We start from the raw sequence: 23532 nt of genomic DNA on the forward strand, positions 1-23532 counted from the left end.
AAGTAGGCCATACATGGCCTACTTGGTTACCACGCGTTGTGAGTTGAGTTGGAGCAGCTACATGTATCCGTGCGCCTTTGCAACGTCATGTTGCTGGCTTCCTTTGACAATGAATGGTAGACTGCATTATTTAATCTGCCCCGTGTGAACGCAACATACATACATACCCAGCCGATCACCAAACGTAGAGTTACGTCATCAAGAATGGTGGTCACTTATTGGCCGGTGGACAACACCGACATACATACATACATACCCAGCCAATCGCAGTACTTGCGCTCTCTGCTTGCGCAAGTAACAAGGATATTCTCAACTGTGACTCCATATATTGGGTCCTCACTATGAGATGATGACACCATCTTCTCCACTCCTGTTCTTACATACAGTACTACAAACTGGGCATGCTGCTTGCATACAAAATAAATGCAGGCGACAGAGTGAAAGACAACAAAAAGTTTTATTTAGAAATTCACAGTTTCTAATGGCACTACAGTTTTTTTTTTGTAGTTACACTCACTCCTGCTCAAAAATACTGTGCAGCTCTTCCACAAGAGTGATCACAGAAAAGAGACGGAGAGAGAAGAAAGGAAAGGAAAGAAAAGGGAAGCTTGGAAAAAGGAAGGTAGCACTTGACATACACGGTAAAATAGAAAAACAAAAAGGCATGAGGAGTTATACAAAGTGCACACTGGGCTCCTAGGGTTTCTCACCATAGGATTTTCTCCCTCTTCACCATGTTAATGGGAGAAGTAGATTTAAAAAGTAGTCTTTCTCTCAACACACAGACGACAACGTAAGAGCATTTAGGAAACACGCTCACATGCATACATGTTTGCACACTCAACAAATTCATACACATTCAAAATAAAAATAAACAGGTCATGATCTGCTGGGTGTGGGGAACAATACCGAATCACATTAATATATTGTGTTCCGCTATCACATTAAAATATCATTTTCCTATGCGTTCCCTTTTTACATTAGTCGATCGACTCGTGTCCAAACTCCTCAGAAACCACAAACCTTCATTCAAGGTGGCGCAAACATGTACCAATCGAGCAACAAGCCACTGAGCAAGTGAGCGAAGTGAAAGTTTAGATACATTGATGAACAGTAAAATCAGCAAAGTGACTGTGTGTGGTGGTCCAATAAAGAATGTCAATCTCTCAATGGGAACTCAAAGTGGTAACTGAAATGAGGGTTTTCACAGCCAGAGAACAGCGTAGATGACATGAATATAAGAAGAGAGGGGGTGAATATGTAGAAGAGGAAGTTAATATGTAAAGAGAAAGGGGGGACCTTAGAGGGTTGTCTTTGGGGAGGTAATTGGGTTCTAAATGGGAGTGTGATGTATTTAGATTGCAGGTTGTAGACCCATCTCTTTGTCTCTCTCTAAGAGCCAGTTATTGAAGCCAATCCAACATAGAGAGCCAGTCAGAAAATATCTGAAATAGTCACATTTGCAACTCCTCATGCAGTCTATTAAAATGACTTTTCTTTGTCAATTTTAAAGGTAAAGAGGTAAAGTTTATTATACAACACAAGTACGCCAACAGGCACATGACAAACAAGACAAAAAATATGCTAACAAAAACCCAACTTTAGACTTTTTCTTTTTTTTTCATTACTTCCAAGTGTCTAAAAGCTTTAACACTCCAAAAGCAGCAGTCTCATAATCCTCCTTATTAGCTTCAGATGTGTGGCTGGTCGTAAGGTAATATGCTATTATTTTGTCTTTTGTGTTATGAGCAGTTTGCAGGACAAGTGACTGATACAGCATCCTGCCTGGCTAAAAATGTCTGATTAAGATGCACACACCAAGTGAAGAGGTTTTGGTGTTCAACAGATTCACAGACTTGACTGTCCAACCGTTTTCTAGCAAAACTGTTAAATAAATTAGAAACACATAAATACTGTGTGTGAACAAGCCACCAGGAAAACCATCCACAAGAACTAGACAGTACTGGTAAAGTGTACTTTATCACTGGAAAGTACATATATTATTCTGGACACACACACAAACACATTCCTGGGACACTGCAGGTCTGGGTGACTGGGACACCAGCGTCTGTAGCAGACAGTATACCAGAATGATACATCTGTATAGGCATTTAAATAAATAAATAGATAAATAAAATGGTATCTCAGGCCCCTCTGCCTGTAGGGTCACAGGTATGTGTGTCTGTGTGTGTCCGTGTGTGTGTGTTTGTGTGTGCGTGCACACACAAGTTAGTGAGACTGTAAACATTAAGCAAGGCTAAAACGTGGCCTTTGAATGCCACATTCTACCAGCAATGGGTTGTGTGCTGCATATCCTTCCAACCACACAGACCATCATCTCAGAGCATCATGGCTCATTTACACATATAAATACAACAACAGGAAAAGGCAGGGCTAATTCAAGTCTGTTTATCGTGGTTTAACCTGACTCACAGTTACAATTTCCACCTTTTATAGCATGCGAAACCTTCTTTCTTCACTAGATGTGCATGAATGTTTTGTATCTACACAGTATATGCATGAATGCAAGTCGTTTGGGCCCAGCCCAGAGACGACTTTACAGAGGTCTGCCTGATAAAGGTGAGCATATCTTTGTAAACTAAGAAGGATAACAAGACTGCTTCCATTTGACTTGCGAGGTGGGCTGAACAAACAGAGACGCTACACTGAACACACAGAAACACAATCATACTCCTTTAAAACCCCCACAATTTCTTCATTCAGCTCTGCTGGCTAGGCCTAGAGTAGACTGGCTGACAGAGAGATCGAAAGAGAGCAAGTCTGGCGTATACGAGAAGTCATCACTCTGGTCCCATACAAACAACAACTGTCATGTTAGTTTGCCACAGAATGAGTAAACGTAAAGAAATGGAGGACAGAAGAGAAGTGGAGTAGAGAAGCAGTGTATTCTGCTCCGTCGCTCCGTCATAATGAAACAAGTCATCCATGGGAGCAGCTTGGTACTGTACTTGTCCGGGTCCCTGAAGACGCAAAGGGACGAGAGATGGAGCTCTCCTCACCGTGCTCACTGTTCCCCTCCATCCCCCCAAACGGTGATGGAGCGATGTGCTTGTCCAGTAATACATCTCATCCACACTACAGTGGGGCTATGTGATTTGTATTGAGGTTCCACTCCCCACCATAGTGTCTGTCCATCTGTCTGTCTCTCTCTCCAAATAAAAAATAAATGAGGTGGGAGGGGGGAGGGGGGGGACAACAATCCTTCCGAAGTCTTGATTTCATCACTAAAAGCTCTAGAACTCATAAAAAGGCACATGACCATAAGGGGCCTCTCATGGGAGGGTGTGTGAGTGTATGCGTGCGTGTTTGTGTAGTTTTTCAAAGATAACGTTTAGAAGGATGCTGAGCTAATGTTGCCATTGCAACCGCTTCAGTTCTACGGCACACCTGGGCAGTGGGTGCTCATGGGAAACGTAGTTCACTGAGAGGCATCTGGGCCTCATCTCTTAGCCACTGGCCCGAGAAAGTCTGCTTAGTCTCCGTTTAGGGGCGAGCGTAAGCTTGTGTACATTAAGTGCCTGAATGGTGTTTAGAGTGGAAACACGCGCCAGTGGTGTGTCACAGACACTGTGGGTGTGTGCACATGTATGTGTGCAGTGCACGTGTTCAGACAGGTCCGTTGACAGCTGTCACTCCTATGGTCCCGACGCTGATCTCCTTGTTTCCCTTCATCAGCTGCTGCAGGCTGGGCAGGGAGCCCATGCCGTCCCCCCCTGCAGGCACAGAGGAGAACTGCAGCTCCACCTGTCGAGACTTCCGCCTCTTCACCGAGCGCTTCTCCTGACGGGAGAACTTGGTGGTGGGGGGAGGGGCCTGGGGGGAGGGGGGAAGGGCGTGGCCGTTGCAGAGGCCCGAGGAGGGGGAGCCGGGCGAGGGAGGAGGCAGGCGGCTGGCGTAGGACGACTCCTCGGAGTGGGTGGACGAGCAACAGCTGCTGCTCCTCGACGGGAACTCCTTGGAGGAGGAGCACGAGGAGGAGAGCGACGACACCTCCTCCACGGAGGCCTGGGGGGGCGGAGGGAGGGGCAGGGGAGGAGGAGGAGGAGGGGGAGGGGGAGGAGGAGGAGGCAGCAGCAAGGGAGGAGGACAGGGGTAGAAGCCGTTGCACTTGGGACCGCCGTTGGGCAGCGCAGCGAAGGAGGGCTCCAACTTCAGAAGCTCAACCTTGTCCACCGATTTCGACTTGCCGCGTTTTTTCTACAGGAGGATGAAGGTCAGAGAGAGAACTGATCAATACAAAGGTGCAGAGAAGACTTTCACAAATAGTATACAATATGGTTTTAAGTGCTTTTGCAGTATACAGTCAAATCATAAATTAACAGGATTATTAGGTTGTCTCAGTGAAGATGAATTTTGTCTAAGATGAGGTCACACAAATGGGTCAGAGAAGGGTGGGAGAGAGTACAGTTGGGAGGTGATGGAAAAGGAACACACCGATATATAAATATTGTTAACAAGATGGAACAAGTGACCAATTTAATTACCAACCCTTCTCCTTCCCTGTGCTGTGCTGTGTGCAGTTTCAAGACCACATTATCAGCAAATAAGTGGTTAACAGGCAATGTACAATGTGGGGCTGAGTATCAACACTAATATGCAGCATCCTCCCCCTTGTGCTTAGATTAGTGGTAGTGGGTCCCAAGTTGACTGATAGTTGGGAACCAAAAGGACCCTTATGGGCTTTTAACTCAAGAGTGTACAGATTCACCCAAAAGGGTCCATTTGGTTCCATTTGTACGTTAACAATTAACAATGAGCGTATGTAAATTGGGGTCCCAGGGATGAAAAAATAAACTCAAATGGGGGTCCGTGGCCTAATATAATGCATATTATAAACTCGTTAAAACCGTGTCTTTTTAGATTTTAGCTGCATATATAGCGACATGTGTTTTTCAGAAAACTATTAGGATTTAAAACAGTGGTTTAGAACAGTAGTTCTAAACCACTGTTTATATTTTTGAATAGATCTTTTTGTATCTTGAAAGTGTTTGAAAAACGCACAAATCTTCTCTTCTGGGGGTCTCTCTGGCACAAAATATTTCAGATGGGTCTCTCTGGCACAAAATATATATCCAGGGCAAAATATATCAATTTGGGGGTCCTTCATGGCACAAAACGTTTGAGAACTACCGATTATCTGCCTCGTGTCTTAATGGGTTAACCTGTGGTTTGAATCACTGGCTTAGAGACACTGTATAGCTCACATAACTAAGGGAGGAGATTTAGGCCCCAGCATTGAGACCCCACCCTGCAACTGACTGACCAACTGACTGACAGACAGATTTAGGCCCCAGCATTGAGACCCCTCCCTGCAACTGACTGACCAACTGACTGACAGACAGATTTAGGCCCCAGCATTGAGACCCCTCCCTGCAACTGACTGACCAACTGACTGACAGACAGATTTAGGCCCCAGCATTGAGACCCCTCCCTGCAACTGACTGACCAACTGACTGACAGACAGATTTAGGCCCCAGCATTGAGACCCCTCCCTGCAACTGACTGACCAACTGACTGACAGACAGATTTAGGCCCCAGCATTGAGACCCCTCCCTGCAACTGACTGACCAACTGACTGACAGACAGATTTAGGCCCCAGCATTGAGACCCCTCCCTGCAACTGACTGACCAACTGACTGACAGACAGATTTAGGCCCCAGCATTGAGACCCCTCCCTGCAACTGACAGACAGCAGAACACACAGCACCTAAAAGTCCATCGTTAGATGGTCCTAACAGCAGCAGGTTGGAATGGTCACTGTACCTTTTTCTCTGGAGAAAACCTTAGAGGTTCTACAATGTACAAGTCATCTGGACCTACTGAACAGGGGAGAGAGGGGCCAGGTTATTGATGGAATGGTCAAACAGGAACACAAACATGTCACAAGCATGAAACGACCTTGCAAGTAGTAGTAGTATTATAAATGTTACTCCTGATTTGTAGTTTCGCACCTACGGTGTCTTGCATCGAAAATAGACAATCTACAAGCTTCTAGATCAGCTATTTTCTGTGCGATACACAATGTGCAGCCAAGTATAAATCAAGCTTTAGTGTTTCAATAGCCTAATCTCAATTTCAATATAATTTAAACAGTGACACTATAGCACATGTCCCTGTTGGAATAGCCGAGCTACAAGCATCGTGACAGGTCGTGAGCTTGTAGATCTTCTATTCTTACAAATAAAATATGTTGTTCTCGCCGAGAGGAGAGGTGATCGCAAATGGTAACACCCTGGATTCAACGTTTTATTCTTTTCACTGAACTTGAAAATGCAGTTACTGCGTGGCTTGTTATTACTACTTGCAAATGTCTACCATTGGCCAGCCCAAAGCATTATTCAGCATTAATACTACTTTAGACTGCACACGGACACAAGCTGGCAATGACAACAAGCTCTCAGCCCCAAGGGCAAACACCCGCACCCACACCCACCACTTCAGGGAGGGCAAACGATAGGCAGAGTTTTACATTTCATGAGTGAAAGGATTTTATTATTATTTTTGGACCTTTGCAGCAGCCACTCCCCACACTTGGCACATGAGTCTCAAATGTCACTTTCCAGAGAGAGAGAGAGAGAGAGAGAGAGAGAGAGAGAGAGAGAGAGAGAGAGAGAGAGAGAGACACACAGAAAGAGGAAGAGCAAAAAGGAGGCTGCAGCCTAATTAATGCTAAATGTATAATTGGTTGAAGGCCGGTGTCGTCTTGTGCCAAAAAGAACAGATCTACAAGCTACAAACGTGCTCACGTTGTGAGCTTGTGGATCTGCTAGTTTGGGGCATGCAACACCAGCCCCACAATTAAATCAGGCATTATACTCCAATGCACGTGGTGAACATCGGTATCACACACCGATTTCGTAGCTAAAAATGCGATCATGTCTGATGTCACTCTATCTTCGTTAAATGACACCTTTGTGCAATGAAGTATAAATTAGCCACCTGAGTGCCATTGCAGTAGCATTGCAGTAGTTTGATGCACGTTGTCTGGAACGGGGGTGTTATGTACTATGTAATTCATCTGGACTCTTAGTCTTCATGCAGCTTTGGCCGATAGTAGATGAGGGGGATAAACACAATAGACGGGGACAATATTCAGAAGGAGAGACAAGGGTGTGTGTGTTCATACCGTCTGTAGTGAAGTGAAAAGACTTGGAGCGAACAATCGGACAAAACTCCCTGCGCTTTATGCTCATATCGTCATAAGCGGAGAAGCACCTGAGAGAAAAGACAAAACGGAGAGAACACACACACACACACACACACACACACACACACACACACACACACACACACACACACACACACACACACACACACACACACACACACACACACACACACACACACACACACACACACACACACACACACACACACACACACACACAGTCTTTTAGACCAGTGGTTTTCAATCTGTGGGCCGGTGGACCGTGAGATGTCGTCACATTGATAATATAGCATTAATATAAAATAAATAATAAAGTGCCATGGTATTTTTTTTAATCTAGGACTTGAATTATACTAGGTTACTTCCATTGATCTAAGACGGAACACAATCAATTGTTTGAACGTTAAAATAAACATGCGTTTATTTCATTGCCTGCTTTTGAGTTCAAGCGGGCCATGATCCAGAAAAAGGTTGAGAACCACCGTTTTAGGGCTGATTTTATGTATTATTTTTAGACCATCCTTCCAACCAATGACAGGCGGGGACAATACATAACAGCGCAAAGGAAGCAAATGACAAGTTCCTCTAGCCTATGGCAGGCCAGTCTGGTGCATCTCAGAGGCCTCTAGCCTATGGCAGGCCAGTCTGGTGCATCTCAGAGGCCTCTAGCCTATGGCAGGCCAGTCTGGTGCATCTCAGAGGGCTCTAGCCTATGGCAGGCCAGTCTGGTGCATCTCAGAGGCCTCTAGCCTATGGCAGGCCAGTCTGGTGCATCTCAGAGGCCTCTAGCCTATGGCAGGCCAATCTGGTGCATCTCAGAGGCCTCTAGCCTATGGCAGGCCAGTCTGGTGCATCTCAGAGGCCTCTAGCCTATGGCAGGCCAGTCTGGTGCATCTCAGAGGCAGGACAGGTTACATGAGAAAAGGAGGGTACGCCGTAGTCTGAAAACCCACCTTTTCAGACTCCATCATGGCCCATAGCACTTACCCTACCCCCTTAGATAGCATTTATGTAGATTTAGATATTTGATACAGACTTATAGCATGTTATGTAGACAGCACTATAATTGCATTGTATGTAGTCATAGCACATCATAGTACATATGTATAGCATAGTATAGTATATATATATATAGTTTATATGTATAGTTTCATTATATAGATATTCCACTGTTACGTTCTTAGCTTACGTTTACGTTACGCTTATGTTTCATGATAAATGCTTTTTTATGTGATTCCCATGCTTTTTTGTTCTTGCTTAATGTAAATCGCTCTGGATTAAGAGCGTCTGCTAAATGCCTAAATTGTACATTGTACAACAGGGTACAAGTAATAAGAGACTGTCGCTTATTACTTGTACCCTGTTAATAAATTAAGGGCCTAAATTGTCTGAGCTGCCTCAGTGCCTCCTTTTCTCATGAAGCAAATGACAATATCAGCATTGATGGGATCCACCCTGCCTTCTATTGTTAGAAAGCAGGGTATTAAAAACTGGGCGGAGGCCGGAGGGGGGTCATTATAGAGAGGAATGGAGAAAGCTAAAACAGTGATCTCTCAAGAAATAACGGTTGACTCACGTGAATGCCAAACAGTGTTTCTAATTATACGTATCACACTTTGTTTGTTTGCGTGCATCATTAGGTGTATAGGTGTGCCTGCCATGCATACATACCTCTTGGGGCTGGGATAATGGTTGCTCTTGGGCAGGGCAGCGGGGATGGGCTGAGTGGTGGGAGGGGAGCTGCGACAACACTGCAGACACAGCAGCAGACCCAGAGACAGACACAGGACCAGCGACACCACCAGGTAGCTCTGCCGGTCCGACACCTGGGAGGAGAAACACCCAGCAAATTGAAACGTCATACCGTTGCTGTCGGGCAGAACCATCAAAAGCATCAAAAGTAGCAGATCTACAAGCTCTAAATACTTACAAACTTGCCTGTGTAACCAACCCAACAAGGCTCTCAACACCTTGGGGGCTGGATGAGAACAGCAGGCTCTCCGAGTAAAACTACAGTATTATTTTCATGTATCCTATAGATGTGTCCAAGGTTATCTTTCAGTTCCACGGGTAGCACGAGAGACTGCAGTATTAATATCTCCAGGCTGAGTCAGAGCAGCTAGCTGTAGTACTAGTGTACTGTGTGTCAGTGTTGGGGCTTAACACAGAAGCAAGGCACACAGGAGGATGTGTGTCGCCATTGTTTGCTCCGTCTCAATTTGACTTTTGATTGATTGATGGAATACTTTATTAGCAGTTTGCAAAAAAGGGTACGATTATAGAAATGGTGCTGAAAGGACAACAAAAAAAGCCCTGAGGGCTTATTTCCGTAGTGGTCCTGTGTATTCAATTCATCGAGACATGCATTCTATTGTTGATCATCACCATCATCATTCCCTTCTGAAAATCACACTCCTGTGAAGTGGGGGCGCCCACTGTGGCTGCCACATGACGTCACGAGTGGGGTCATGTTTCTTTTTGTCTTCTTTTTGAGTGGTGCAAACCACTCCAACAACTGGCTTTGTTAGTACCCGTGTGTGTGTGTATGTGTCCCCAGAAAAATGAGCATGGTTACTATGGTCACTGACATTACGTCAGACCACAGCTGATCAGGCTATATAAGACCTTGCACCACTCAGTTCACACGGGTGTGATATACTTTATATACAGCTTTTGTCCCCTCACGTCTCATATTTGCCATTGACAATGAAAGGAGAAATTAGGTCATATGTACCTCAAATATGACGTAAATTTGCCATTGACAATGAAGGGAAAATTTACGTCATATGTAGACGAGCGAATCGGCTAACCTATCACATGAGATGATGTGTGATGATGAATAATGATAAGAGCGCCCCTCACTTCACACGGGTGTGATTCTTTTCCATACATTAAAGGTATGGAAGGGGCGCTAATATATTAAAGTCTAACTCATGTTGATTAAGTGATGTAATGGTCTGGCCCACTGTGGTGCTGAGTGAGGTAGGTCAGTGGGTGGTGTATGCCTGTATGGTACCTCTCTCTGCAGCTGGATCATTGTTTCAGTGAGGTTGAGCATCAGCTTGGTCACGTTCTCCAGCTGACTCTGCAGAGCATGAATGGAATCCGTCTGCCTCAGGTCCTGTACACACACCAAAGCAGAATGGTTATCCAGCCATCATTCTACATCATCTCAAGCTGATAAAACTATGTTTGACTGTCTGCAGCTCTAACAGACCTGCTCCTCAGCGATACGGGAGGTGTTCTGCAGTTTAATGATGGTCTTGTTAAAAGCTCTCTGCATCTCCTCCATCTGCTTGCGGTACCTGAACCACACACACACACACACACAGAAACCTCCCATGAGATATGTGGACTCACAGGTACAGGAGAACTGGTGACATACTCGTCAGCACTATAATACATTAAGACCTGAATCAGTAGTTCTCACACCTTCAATACTTTTCAAAAATGTTCAAAAATAGATTAAATAAATAGAAATTATAGAAAATTTAAATAAAATAAAATAATAAAAACACTGCCCCCTCACATATTTTAAGGACAATAGTTATTTGAAATTACAATGGGTTTGTATAGGAAGGGGTTGGGGCAGCTAAAATGAATATCAGATATCTAAATACTAAATCAAGCAACTTAAAAACTATCTAGGGTGTTCACAAAAGCCAGAGTAGACAGTAAAAAAAAAAAAAAAAACACGTTTGAAAGTGAAATACCCCTTTAAGTGCAAGCCTTAACCTTATGTGATTTGTTTTAAATCAACAGCTAATGTGACAGAGGTGTTCCTGGCTTGAAAGGTATAACAACGTATAGGTATTTCAGGTCTAAATGGATTAAAGTGTCTTGAAGTATTGTGATTGTAGAGTTGTTGTTCACCTCTGGCTGAGTTCCTCCAGGTATCTACTGGACAGACTCATGTTCATCTCCAGGGCTTTGATCCTGTTGTTGAGCCTCATGAACACGCTCTCCTTGCCGGCGGAGCCGTGCGCGGCCCCGCCGTTCCCGCTCCCCATCCCCCCGCCATTGTAGTCCCCGGAACTCTGCAGCTCCGCGTAGAAGTCCGTAGCGATCCGGTGGATATTCCCGTTGCCGTTGGCGCTCAGAAGGAGATCGTCCACCGAGTCGTCCCCTCGATGGGGCTCTCCGGCGTGGGCGAGCGAGTCACCCTGCTCCCCGTGGGCCGTGTGGGACGCCTGGGGGCTGTGTTTCTGCGACTCCCCGGCGCCGTCCGAGGCAACCCTGGTGGGATCCACCAGGATCCTGGTGGGGTCCACGTGAGAGTCTGGCTGCTGTGGGACGGCCGTGGGCAGCTCGGTGGGAGGGGGGATCATGTCTGTGGGCTTGGTGGCCATGGGAAGAGGCTGGACCGGCTGTTCCGTCACGGGTGGAACCAGGAGGTCCGGGGAGGCCGTCTCAGAGGCCAGAGGTTGGAGGAGAGAGCTGGGGCTGGGGGTCGGGGTGGCACTGCTGGCCTGCTGGGTCTCCGGCACCGGGAGCCTCTGGAGGGTGGGATAGGGGTGAGGGTCCAGGGCCGCGTCCTTAATGGGAGGTAGGTCCTTCTCCTCCTGGGTGGGAGTGGGCCGCGTCACGGAGGCGTGGGAGAAGCTGTGAGGGGGGATGGTGGTGGCCCTGCTGGGTTCCAGCAGGATGGGTGCGTTGGTGTCGGGGGCGTGCTCGCCTGGGTGCTCGCTGGCGGCATGCTCCTCTGCAGGGTGCTTGCCGTCAAGCTGACCTTGGAGAGGCATCTCTGGTGGCGGGACGCTCTCCGTGAGCGGGAGGGCCTCCTGCTGGGTGGGCGTGGTGGTGGGGGCGGCGGGAAGGGAGAGCTGCGGAGGAGGTATGTGTGTGAGCACGGGGATGGGGAGAGCGTGAGCTGGGGGCGTGTGGGAAGGAGCGCTGAGCGCACTCCTCCGCCGGAGGCTGCGCTGCCGCTCCCGGGCCAGCCGCGCCGAGCACCAGCGATGCAGCAGCTCCGGCAGGGTGGCCATGCAGGAGAGAGACAGAGACGACAGGCCCGAGAGAGGACAGTGCACCTGGCTCTCCCTCCGTCTCCTCCTCGCCTCCCTCCTCATCTGCTCCTCCCGCTCCTCCTCCTCCTCCTGGGCGCCCTCCTCCTCCTCCTCCTCCATCAGGGTGACCGTGGACTGCCTGGACTCCTCCTCGTCCTCGTCCTCCTCCACCAGGGTGACGATCTGTCTCTCCTCTGACGAGTCGGGTGAGGAGGAGGGCGAGGAGTCTGCAGAGACGTCGGAGACCTCCTGGGAGACGGACTGTCCTACCTCTGTTGTGGACAATCTGACGGAAGGAGGAGGTACACAATGGCTTTACATGTTGTCGTGGAGAACGTTAACATTATTTTGTATCACTTTTCATCAAAAGGCCTTTCCATAAATACATTTTCAAATTCCCTTATTGGTCTTGTTTCACAGTGCATTATATCCTGTTTTTGTACATTATTATTATATGTTATGTCTTCAGTTTTATGTAAAGCACTTTGTTTTGATATGCACTCTATAAATAAACACTGTTATGTTGTGTGGAAGGAATCTCGTTTTGCATGAATGTTTTGCAAAAGAGACCTTGCAATGTTACGGAAGTCATATTACACTGCATCAGTACTGTCAGTATGTCTTAGTATGGTGTGTATGTGTGTGTGTGTGTGTGTGTGTGTGTGTGTGTGTGTGTGTGTGTGTGTGTGTGTGTGTGTGTGTGTGTGTGTGTGTGTGTGTGTGTGTGTGTGAGAGAGAGAAACTACTTCTCACCCACAACACTAGAGGGCAACTGTGATCAGGTACTTCTACTACTACCACCTAAAGTGCTCATTCTACTACTCTGCCACTGAAACGTGGAAGGCCCTGAAACCATCCATTAAAGGTTGTGTAACACTCAAAATTGGATGGGAAAAAAAAACACTATCAGGACTCAGAAAAGTGCTATTGTATGTATTATTATTATAATCATCATCAGGAGACCACAAGGGGAGGTAAATGTAATTTGCTTTTGTACATATAGTTTGTATTTGTTGATAATTTTTTATGCTATGGTGATGAATTGAACACAATGGAAACATTCTTATGTCATCCTTTTGGCCACTTACTGTACCACTTTGCTGTTTACATTTAAAGTATTCAATAAAAAAATTTAAAACGTGTGTGTGTGTGTGTGTGTGTGTGTGTGTGTGTGTGTGTGTCTTACATAGCATCAACATCCAGTGTTGCTGTGGGTGTGATGGGGACCTCCGAGCTACCTGCCGTCTCATTCTGCACCCCTGTTGTCCCGTTGGCTAGAAGTAACAAAAACACTAATTAGAGTCAGAAGAGGGCTGGTGATATGTCGCACAGGCACGCACGCGCACACGCACACGCACACACACACACGTTGGTGTTCAACCTACAGGTTGGTCAGGGAACCTGTTCAGTGGGGAGCGCAGGGAACTGGGAAGTATAGCTTGTTCCTCCGCCTACGTTTTGCCCTCCCGGTTGAACTCCTCATTGTCACGTGAAAAGAAGCGGCTATAGCAACTTCAGAGACTGGACCAAAGAGGCGAGGCCAGCGGTGACAGGGGCTATACACAATTACACAGGGAGGACATTGGCATAAGACTACAACTTGGCAACCAAGTTGTTTTTTATCAAATCTTATGTGGCTGTTAGAGTTTAAATAGGGACACTCTGGGCCAGCTCTTTGTGGTTGTTGCTGAACCATATTTGGGAAAAGGCAGGAACAACACTTAACCGGTCTAGTCCAGTTTACGTCTACTCACTCCCTCTCTATCTCTCTCTACACTACACTTTCTCTCTGTAGATAGAAATAAGTTAACAGGGGAACCAAGTTTGTCAAATGTCTTTCAAAACCATGTAAATCATCCTTAAATTCACAGGGAGAATAACCAGGAAAATCAACGCCAACTGTGTTTAGTTAAAACCGCACAGGTGATTTTACCGTCTAATTCTGAGTTATGGTGGTCTAACTGGTCTTCCACTAAAATTGGGGACAAGAGCGACTCGACTCCCTTCGGGGCGAACAGGCAGAGAAGAGCAAGCTTTGCGTCATAGGCCTCTGTCGGTCTACGTAACGACCCAGCTCCGCTCCTCTATCACGGAGCACAACAAAGAAAGACATTGTTCTGCGGAAATCTGATGGAGACCTCCTGCTGGCCACACAAATAAACATGTGGACCCTTTACGCACGCACACACACACACACACACACTCACACACACACTCTCTCTGAAGGCATACTGGCACACTGTATAGTTACATGTGCTCACAATTCAGGGGAGAAAAAAAAAATGACCCAGTTTTAGAAGCGAGCTAATTTAATCAAGATGTGGTTTCATAACGCTGGGAGAGGAGTGAACATACTGTGGGCAAATGGAGGAGGGGAGTACAGTTACCCACCGCGAAAGGGAGATGGACGCCAATGCCTGATTTATACTTGCCACCAAAACTAGACGATCTACACGCTCACACACGATGCGTTGTGAACTTGTAGGTGCACGACACTGATGCACAACTGCGTATAATCAGGCTTAACCTAAATCAACAGGGTGTCTAAAGACAAATCCAAGCATAAATCTTTACATCGTATCTATATATGGCCTGGCTGGTATCAAAGCTGTCTGACTCATTTCTGACTGATCATAAACAAGTGAGTCATTGTTCAACGTTGGGTGAACCAGTTATTTGCGTTTGACAGTTTCTGATGGCGTTGTGGGGAGCTACTGGCTGACAATGAGACTGGATGCCCTGGCTTGTTTGTCCTTGAGAAACACCAGGGAGTCTCCCTCATAGTAGATTCTAGGGTTTCCTATAACAGATGTATTGTATGTACGTACGCACATGCACAGTACAACAGCATTACGTTATTTTGAGCGTGCAGGTTGAACTTCTGAAAACAATACACTGACTGTAAAGTACCTTCTGTGGAGCATGATGGGGGAGACAACAAGTAGGAAAGTGTAAAAGTGTGTGCGGTACGCGTGTGCACTTTCAATTTCCGGACATGTTCCTGTTCCACATTACACAAAACTACTAGTTGGGAGGCAGAATTCTTTTGGGTATAAGAAGTTCAAGTTGTACCATATGCCAAGAGAAGAAGAAATGTTGACACGATTTAACAGGATTTCTAGTCAATATTTCCTGAGATTGAAACAAGCAACAAAACAAATTGGGTGCCGTGGTCAGTATCCATTTAAATTGTGTGTGCGTGCGCTTTATTTTGGCGAGTGCAAATCGTGTTATGTAACCGTGTTTGAGTCACAGTCCAAACTGCTGATTTATTTTTATTTTATTTTTTTGCTGAAATCAGCAAACAGCTTAGACAAAGTTTAACTGTTTGAATGTCACCATGCAGGCCCTTTAACAGACTATCAAGTGGCAGAGTGGGCCCTGGAGCGTTTGGGGTGAAGAGAGTAAAGTGCAGGGAAGAAAGGTTCAGAGGATGGAGCAAGGTAAACGTTTGAAGGAGAAGAAAAGGTCAGAGGAACAAAAGGTAAAGGTAAACGTTTGAAGGAGTATGACTACCATCTCTGTGTGCTCCACCCTCCAGCTCCGGCTTGCCCCCCAGCACATTGGCAGCAATGTTGTTGACCATGTTCAAGATAGCATCTGCAGGAAGACAAAAAACAAAACAAACACACCATTTGTTTAAGTACTTTGCAAGAAAGTGGTTCAGAGACGGGCAGGTATCGGCATGCACAAGAACAGCATTCTGCGAATACAAGCTAGCTCACGCCGGGTCAAATCCAGCGACCTCGGAACGCTCGCTACCAGTTATTCCTAAATGTAAACTCAGTAAAACAATGCCCAACCCTAACCTAATTCCTAAAAGTGGGGGCGAGGCTTCCGGTTACCCATTCTGCAGACGTGGTTCTCAGGGTTCTGTGAGGGGCTGTCAGGGGGTCCCCAGCTAAAATGGTTAATCGATAGGAACCAAAAGGACCCTTGTGGGTCTGTAACTCCGAGTGTGTACAAATGGATTCCATTTGTGCACTCTCAGAGTTAAATAAAGACTGAGGATGTTACAGTGTAGAATGGCCTAATCCATATCAAATTGGGGGTGTTTGAAATTTGCCAGGTTGAGAGTGAACTGTTCTAACTCAAATTCCCGCCTCCCTGCTTTCGACACGGCTTCAATATACATTACTCTTTCCCTTACTATTCATGTATTCTAGGAACTTGCCTTTCCCCTAATTCCAGCTCTCTTACTGCCCCCACCCCCCCACACACACACCTTTCTCCGAGCCATGCTGAAGAAAACCCAGTCTGTCTCTGCAGCTCTGCTTACGTTCTTACAGTAGACCAAACATTATTTTTGACCCCTGTGAAGGGGTGTGTGTGTGTGTGTGTGTGTGTGTGTGTGTGTGTGTGTGTGTGTGTGTGTGAGAGAGAGAGTGTGTGAGTGAGAGAGTGTGTGTGTGTGTGTGTGTGTGTGTGTGTGTGTGTGTGTGTGTGTGTGTGTGTGTGTGTGTGTGTGTGTGTGTGTGTGTGTGTGTGTGCGCGCAACTACATTTGTGTGCAACAAGGTTTCTAAGCCAATCACACGGCAACCTCTTAACCATAATTCTCCACCCCTCTCCAAATCTGGAAGAGAACACAGGGCCCCTTGTGTACGTGTGTGTGTGTACGTGTGTACGTGTACGTGTGTGTGTGTATGTGTGTGTGTGTGTGCGTGCGCGCGCATGTGTACATGTTTAATGCCATGTGGGGGGAAACAAACAGAGGGAACATACTTCGTTTCTGCCTCCAAGCAAATAAGTGTCCTAACTCTGGCTTATCCATTGAATACATAAAGCAACCGGTGTGATGGAGGGTGACACACCTGTGTCAGTGACAAGAGTGACTGCTTTGATGTGGTGTTGTTCACTCACACCCATTATAAGTGTTTTTGTGTCAGGTGTACTGTAACTGTACGTACTGGTGGCTGAGCCAAGCAGGTTCTTAGCGGCCTTGTCCTCAGGTAGTTGGTATCCAGGCGGGTAGTCTACGGAGGGAGGAAAACAAAGCCGCTAGTTAGACTGTGGCAGTATGTATGCATGCAGCACAACATTCTAGTTAGACTGTGGCAGTATGCATGCATGCAGCACAACATTCTTCAAGACTATTTTTATGTATTTGATGTATTACCATGTTTTGTTCTTGCGTACTGTAAATCGCTCTGGATTAAGAGGTTTGCTAAATGCCTAAATTGTAAAACAATTGAGGCTGGAACTTAAGCACTGAAATGCTGTAAAGCCTGTTATGAATTTAGGATAGGATTAATCAGGAAAGTAACCATGTCAAGTCGGTCATCAGCTAACTCTGATTTAGTCATTAATTCTACAGAGCTTCCAATACTGGGTGTCTTCGTTGAACAGTGCAATGAGAATGCTTGACGATACCTAGCTTAGCCGTCAAGGCTGCATACATGAAACTATATTTTCATCATTACATCATTTAGGGGCGCAGACAAAACAGGGTCTTACCAAAATCTTCATCCAGGTACTCCAGTCTCTCTGAGGGGTACTGGGAGTCTGCTATCTCGTCGTACTCCTCCACCATACTGGTGCCAAACACCCTGCACAGATTAGAAACATGCATTCACCGTTAGCTCGTCATGCACGATTCTCTCATCAGACGTCATGGTGAAAAAACATCCAGGCTCCACAGTCTACAGAAGAATCCATTATTGAAAAGACCCGGCTGTGCAAACAGACACACACCTTTAGTACTCCCTTTACACAGTACACACAACACAGACACACAACCTTAGTACTCCCTTTACACAGTACACACAACACAGACACACAACCTTAGTACTCCCTTTACACAGTACACACAACACAGACACACAACCTTAGTACTCCCTTTACACAGTACACACAACACAGACACACAACCTTAGTACTCCCTTTACACAGTACACACAACACAGACACACAACCTTAGTACTCCCTTTACACAGACACACAACCTTAGTACTCCCTTTACACAGACACACAACCTTAGTACTCCCTTTACACAGACACACAACCTTAGTACTCCCTTTACACAGACACACAACCTTAGTACTCCCTTTACACAGACACACAACCTTAGTACTCCCTTTACACAGACACACAACCTTAGTACTCCCTTTACACAGACACACAACCTTAGTACTCCCTTTACACAGACACACAACCTTAGTACTCCCTTAACACAGACACACAACCTTAGTACTCCCTTTACACAGACACACAACCTTAGTACTCCCTTTACACAGACACACAACCTTAGTACTCCCTTTACACAGACACACAACCTTAGTACTCCCTTTACACAGACACACAATCTTAGTACTCCCTTTACACAGACACACAACCTTAGTACTCCCTTTACACAATTCTTAAGTGTTCACTTAGCTCACAATCTTGGAGATAAAGCTTCAATCAGGAACTTATTTCAATGAATAACATTTTATTTTAACCAAATTAACTCATCCCTAATTCTGGACATGACAAAAATAGGCTGACATTCACTGAAAATAGGTGAGCATTTGCCAAAGAAATACTATGTATATAGTATTTCACTGACAACTGACAACGAAGAAATTACAATCTGTATTGTATGTAGAGTATATTAATACAATAAAACGAGTACATCTGCAGTTGCTTGGAGGTGGTCTGCCTTCTCTTCCTTCATTGAGAAATGCAGACCCTTGTGTCACTGTCAAGAACTAGTACACCCTGAGGCTCCTAGTGCAATGTCTCCCTGACAGGGCGGGATGTCTTATTGTAAAAGTCTGTAGAAATGGAGTCTCTCACGCAGGAGACCTGGGTTTGATTCCCGGGTAGGACAATAGGACACGTTATTGACTGCAGCTTTGTAAATTAACCCATTTTGACCTGATATCAGATTCTAAAAATGTCTTCTACATCCTGACAGTTTTCTGAAAAAGCTATGTTTCTATGTCAGTGGTTCTTCGATTTTTCAAAAATAGCAGACCTACAAGCTCGTAGCGCGCCACTCGGTGGCACGCTATGAGCTTGTAGATCTGCTATTTTTCAATAGCTAAAGCATAACATAATGCTAACACCAAAATGGGTTAACACTGTGGTTTTACTTTGCGGGGGAGTACATGGTAATGGGACGAATACACTGTGTTCTCTATCGCTATCTAAGGTAAATAAGACCCGGCCCACTGAGATAGAAGCTCAAGGCTCTCCATTCCACATGCCTCTTCATGTGAGCGTTCTTCAGCAGCTCTTATCTAACGTGAAAGGAACGCCATAGTACTTCAGATGCACGCACATCCACATTCTGAACTACGACCTCCCTTTGAGGGTTTTACAGCTTCCTTAACCTATGCCCACCTCCTTAGTCACAGAGGCAGATACGCCTGGCTGTCACTGTTTGTCAAGTTAATCTATTTTAGGATAACCTTTTTTTGTTGCCCTAATTTACAGTATACGGGTTAATTTATTTAACTTAGAAACTGCAATCATGTTTTAAACGTGATGCTGCCTGTCATGGCCAAGACACTGTTTTAATCCCTGCTTAGATGGTTAAATTAAAATAATTATTCAACACAGTATATCAGTACATACGTATATCATCCCAGCCACACACACGCACGCACACACCTAGCCTACAGAGCCAAGCAACAGTCCAGGCACCTTGGCTGGTAATCCAGTCTGGCAGTGTGCCGCGGGTTCGACTCCCGATACCAACGGCCTTTACTGAATGTCACCCCCCATCTCTCTCCCCATTTCTTGTCAGCCTACTGTCTGTTCCTCCATAAAAAATATAAAATAAAGGCAAAGGCCACAAAAAAAACATAAAATAAATAAATAAAAATAATCTCTTCACTTCACAAACGACCGACCATTTACATACTCTAGGTACCACAAAACACATTATCCATTAACTAAGTCCATTGTGCTCAAAACTTCTCCACAAACAAGAGTCTAATCTGCAAATTAGCACGGAGCCCTGTGTCGCAACGGCGACACCAGTTTTAGACGGGCCTTTTTTGTCTTTGTGTTGACCTAGAAACCCTAAATGCTCTGCGTGCGCGTATGCTTTCCATATGAGGAGCATTCCAGTCAACCCTGGCTTCGCTCCAGCACAAAACCAGGCTGAGGAATTACCGCACGGAGCTGCAGGGGATGAATAGGAGGGACTGTGTGTCGAAATGCTCCCTACGTGCAATCATGTAACCTGATATCATGATCAGAGACATATACTGGTCTGTAGCAGTGGTTAGATAACTCTACTCCAGGCCGCCACAACTCTCAGATGGAGTTGGACAGACGCATTCTGCAAGAATCACACTGCTGCAAATCGTTGCTTACAGACAGAGAGACAGACAGACAGAGATGTACAGAGAGACAGGCAGAATATAAAAGCATGAACAGAAGGTGTCTTTCTGTTTTTTCGTTTTGACATTTCACTAGAAGGGAACGAGAGCAGAGAATTCCCCAGCCAGCCAAGTAAAGCATGGCTCAGATCCAGAGAGAGAGACAGACAGAGATGTACAGAGAGACAGGCAGCATATAAAAGCATGAACAGATAGAGAGAGTGAACACTAGAGATCGAGAGTAAAAAGAAGGTGTCTTTCTGTTTTTTCGTTTTGACATTTCACTAGAAGGGAACGAGAGCAGAGAATTCCCCTGCCAGCCAAGTAAAGCATGGCTCAGATCCAGAGTGAACAAAGGTTTCCTGGAAAACCTATAGGCTCCATATGACTCCTCCCCCCGAGAGAGAGACAGACACACACACACTTCCAAGAATTACTGTTCACTACGGTACAGTATGAACTATGATTTTTGACAAAGTACTATAACAAAGTATTGGGACAAGTATTCATTTAAATAAAAGTGGATTCTGCATAAGTGGCTCCATAAGGAGTAGTTCACCCAAAACCAGTGTTGTTTTTGGCAGCACATTTTGATTTTAGTTTTAGTCATAGTCTCTTGAATAGCTTTAATTTAGTTTTAGTAACATTTTAGTCACCTGGAATGTCTTAGTGTTTAGTCTAGTTTTAGTCGACTAAATATCATCAGATTTTAGTCGACTAAATCTACAGTTGATTTAGTCGACTAAAATGTAATCTGTCGGTCCTCGATGCCGTCATAATGACTGATTTTACACTTGCTGAAAATAGCTGATCTACAAGCTCACTTGTGAGCTTGTAGATCGGCTATTTTCAGCATGCAACCAAGTATGAAAACATTTTAGTCTAGTTTGTATTTGTTGACAAAATTGTCACTATATTTAGTCTTAGTTTTAGTCATCGTAGCTTAGTTTTCATTTAGTTTCCATTTAGTTTTAGTCAGTGAAAAAAGGTAGTCGACTAACACTTTTCGTCTTAGTTTTAGTCGACGAAAACAACACTGCCCAAAACATGACTTATTTTCTATCAATCACACACCCCATGAAGCCTTGGATTCATGGAGATTTATCTGTTTTTGTGGCATTCCTGAGCCAATAATGTGATGACCTCGCGTTGCGGTGTCTCCTACCGGAGACGCTAGCATCTTTCCGCCGGTCATCAAATGATTGGCTTAGGAATGCCACAAAAACAAACAAATCTCCATGAACTCAAGTCTTCATGGGGTGTGTGTTTTGGGGGTGAACCACTCCGCCAGTGTGAAATCACAGTCAAATGACTCCACGGTGAAATGTGTTGTGTGACAGAGATATTTAGTCTAATAAAGCAGCGTGTTGTTTATGAATGCTTCAGTTCCTGGTATGCTCTCTATATTTAGCCACCAGAATAACTGCCAACCTACCTTGAAAGAAAGATGCCAGAAGAATTTACTTGGACAATTTGCCAGACATGTCATGGTCAGAACAAGATATGAAAATGCAGCGCAAGGTCAGACCAAGGCTAGTCCAAGCCAAGGCTAGATAGATCCTATGACGCACGCTTCATATAAATGACAGGATTTAGCCAAAAAGTTGTACAAATACAAAATGGTTCCCTTTGGCTGGTCTTACCTGATGAGACTGAGGGGACAGAAGTGCTCCGACCCGAAGTGAGAGAGAAGCTCAACCTGCGAGAGGGACAACAGCAACCAGTTAGGATCAAACAGGCATCATCCCCAGTTGTACAAGACACCAGTCCCAACACGAATTATTACCATTATACACCCACTCCAAAAACAGTCCATCAAACATGGGTTACGTAATCGTGAACATTGCCAAGCGTCGACAATCTCTGTCTGTACTCTATGTGTGTGTTATAATGCAATGGTTCCCAAACCTTTAATCTCTGTCTGTACTCTATGTGTGTGTTATAATGCAATGGTTCCCAAACCTTTAATCTCTGTCTGTACTCTATGTGTGTGTTATAATGCAATGGTTCCCAAACCTTTTAGCCTCGGTCTGTACTCTATGTGTGTGTTATAATGCAATGGTTCCCAAACCTTTAATCTCTGTCTGTACTCTATGTGTGTTATAATGCAATGGTTCCCAAACCTTTAATCTCTGTCTGTACTCTAGGTGTGTGTTATAATGCAATGGTTCCCAAACCTTTAGCCTCTGTCTGTACTCTATGTGTGTGTTATAATGCAATGGTTCCCAAACCTTTAATCTCTGTCTGTACTCTATGTGTGTGTTATAATGCAATGGTTCCCAAACCTTTAATCTCTGTCTGTGCTCTATGTGTGTTATAATGCAATGGTTCCCAAACCTTTAATCTCTGTCTGTACTCTATGTGTGTTATAATGCAATGGTTCCCAAACCTTTAGCCTCTGTCTGTACTCTATGTGTGTGTTATAATGCAATGGTTCCCAAACCTTTAATCTCTGTCTGTACTCTATGTGTGTGTTATAATGCAATGGTTCCCAAACCTTTAATCTCTGTCTGTGCTCTATGTGTGTTATAATGCAATGGTTCCCAAACCTTTAATCTCTGTCTGTACTCTATGTGTGTTATAATGCAATGGTTCCCAAACCTTTAATCTCTGTCTGTACTCTATGTGTGTTATAATGCAATGGTTCCCAAACCTTTAATCTCTGTCTGTGCTCTATGTGTGTGTTATAATGCAATGGTTCCCAAACCTTTAATCTCTGTCTGTACTCTATGTGTGTGTTATAATGCAATGGTTCCCAAACCTTTAATCTCTGTCTGTACTCTATGTGTGTGTTATAATGCAATGGTTCCCAAACCCTTTAGCCTCTGTCTGTGCTCTATGTGTGTGTTATAATGTGTTATGTGTTATAATGTGTACTCTATGTGTGTGTTATAATGTGTTATAATGTGTTATAATGTGTACTCTGTGTGTGTTATAATGCAATGGTTCCCAAACCTTTTAGCTCGAGACCCCAAAGCGAGACCCAAACTAGTGAAAATGGCCGATCTACAAGCGACGTGTGAGCT

The 23532-nt window shown here is 45.0% G+C and overlaps 1 protein-coding gene across 2 annotated transcripts in view; it reads right to left on the reverse strand.

Annotated features, from left to right (window-relative positions):
• Positions 1-438: 438 nt before the first annotated feature.
• The window catches only part of suco (SUN domain containing ossification factor), a 73021-nt gene continuing 49927 nt past the window's right edge, over positions 439-23532 (reverse strand). Inside the window, exons 12-23 of one of the 2 annotated variants that reach the window (XM_079506791.1) lie at positions 22150-22205; positions 17652-17743; positions 17105-17170; positions 15712-15795; positions 13382-13469; positions 11063-12481; positions 10407-10494; positions 10206-10310; positions 8861-9015; positions 7148-7236; positions 5785-5837; positions 439-4218 (exon numbers count right to left, since the gene is read on the reverse strand). In XM_079506791.1, coding sequence (XP_079362917.1) covers positions 3628-4218; positions 5785-5837; positions 7148-7236; positions 8861-9015; positions 10206-10310; positions 10407-10494; positions 11063-12481; positions 13382-13469; positions 15712-15795; positions 17105-17170; positions 17652-17743; positions 22150-22205 — 2886 coding nt within the window. In that variant the 3' untranslated portion in view covers positions 439-3627. Of the gene's footprint in view, positions 4219-5784; positions 5841-7147; positions 7237-8860; positions 9016-10205; positions 10311-10406; positions 10495-11062; positions 12482-13381; positions 13470-15711; positions 15796-17104; positions 17171-17651; positions 17744-22149; positions 22206-23532 lie in introns of both variants that reach the window. The other variant, XM_079506790.1, reaches the window with a different exon arrangement.

This window comes from Electrona antarctica (genome assembly GCF_951216825.1).
Source record: "Electrona antarctica genome assembly, chromosome: 7".
Taxonomy (NCBI): domain Eukaryota; kingdom Metazoa; phylum Chordata; class Actinopteri; order Myctophiformes; family Myctophidae; genus Electrona; species Electrona antarctica.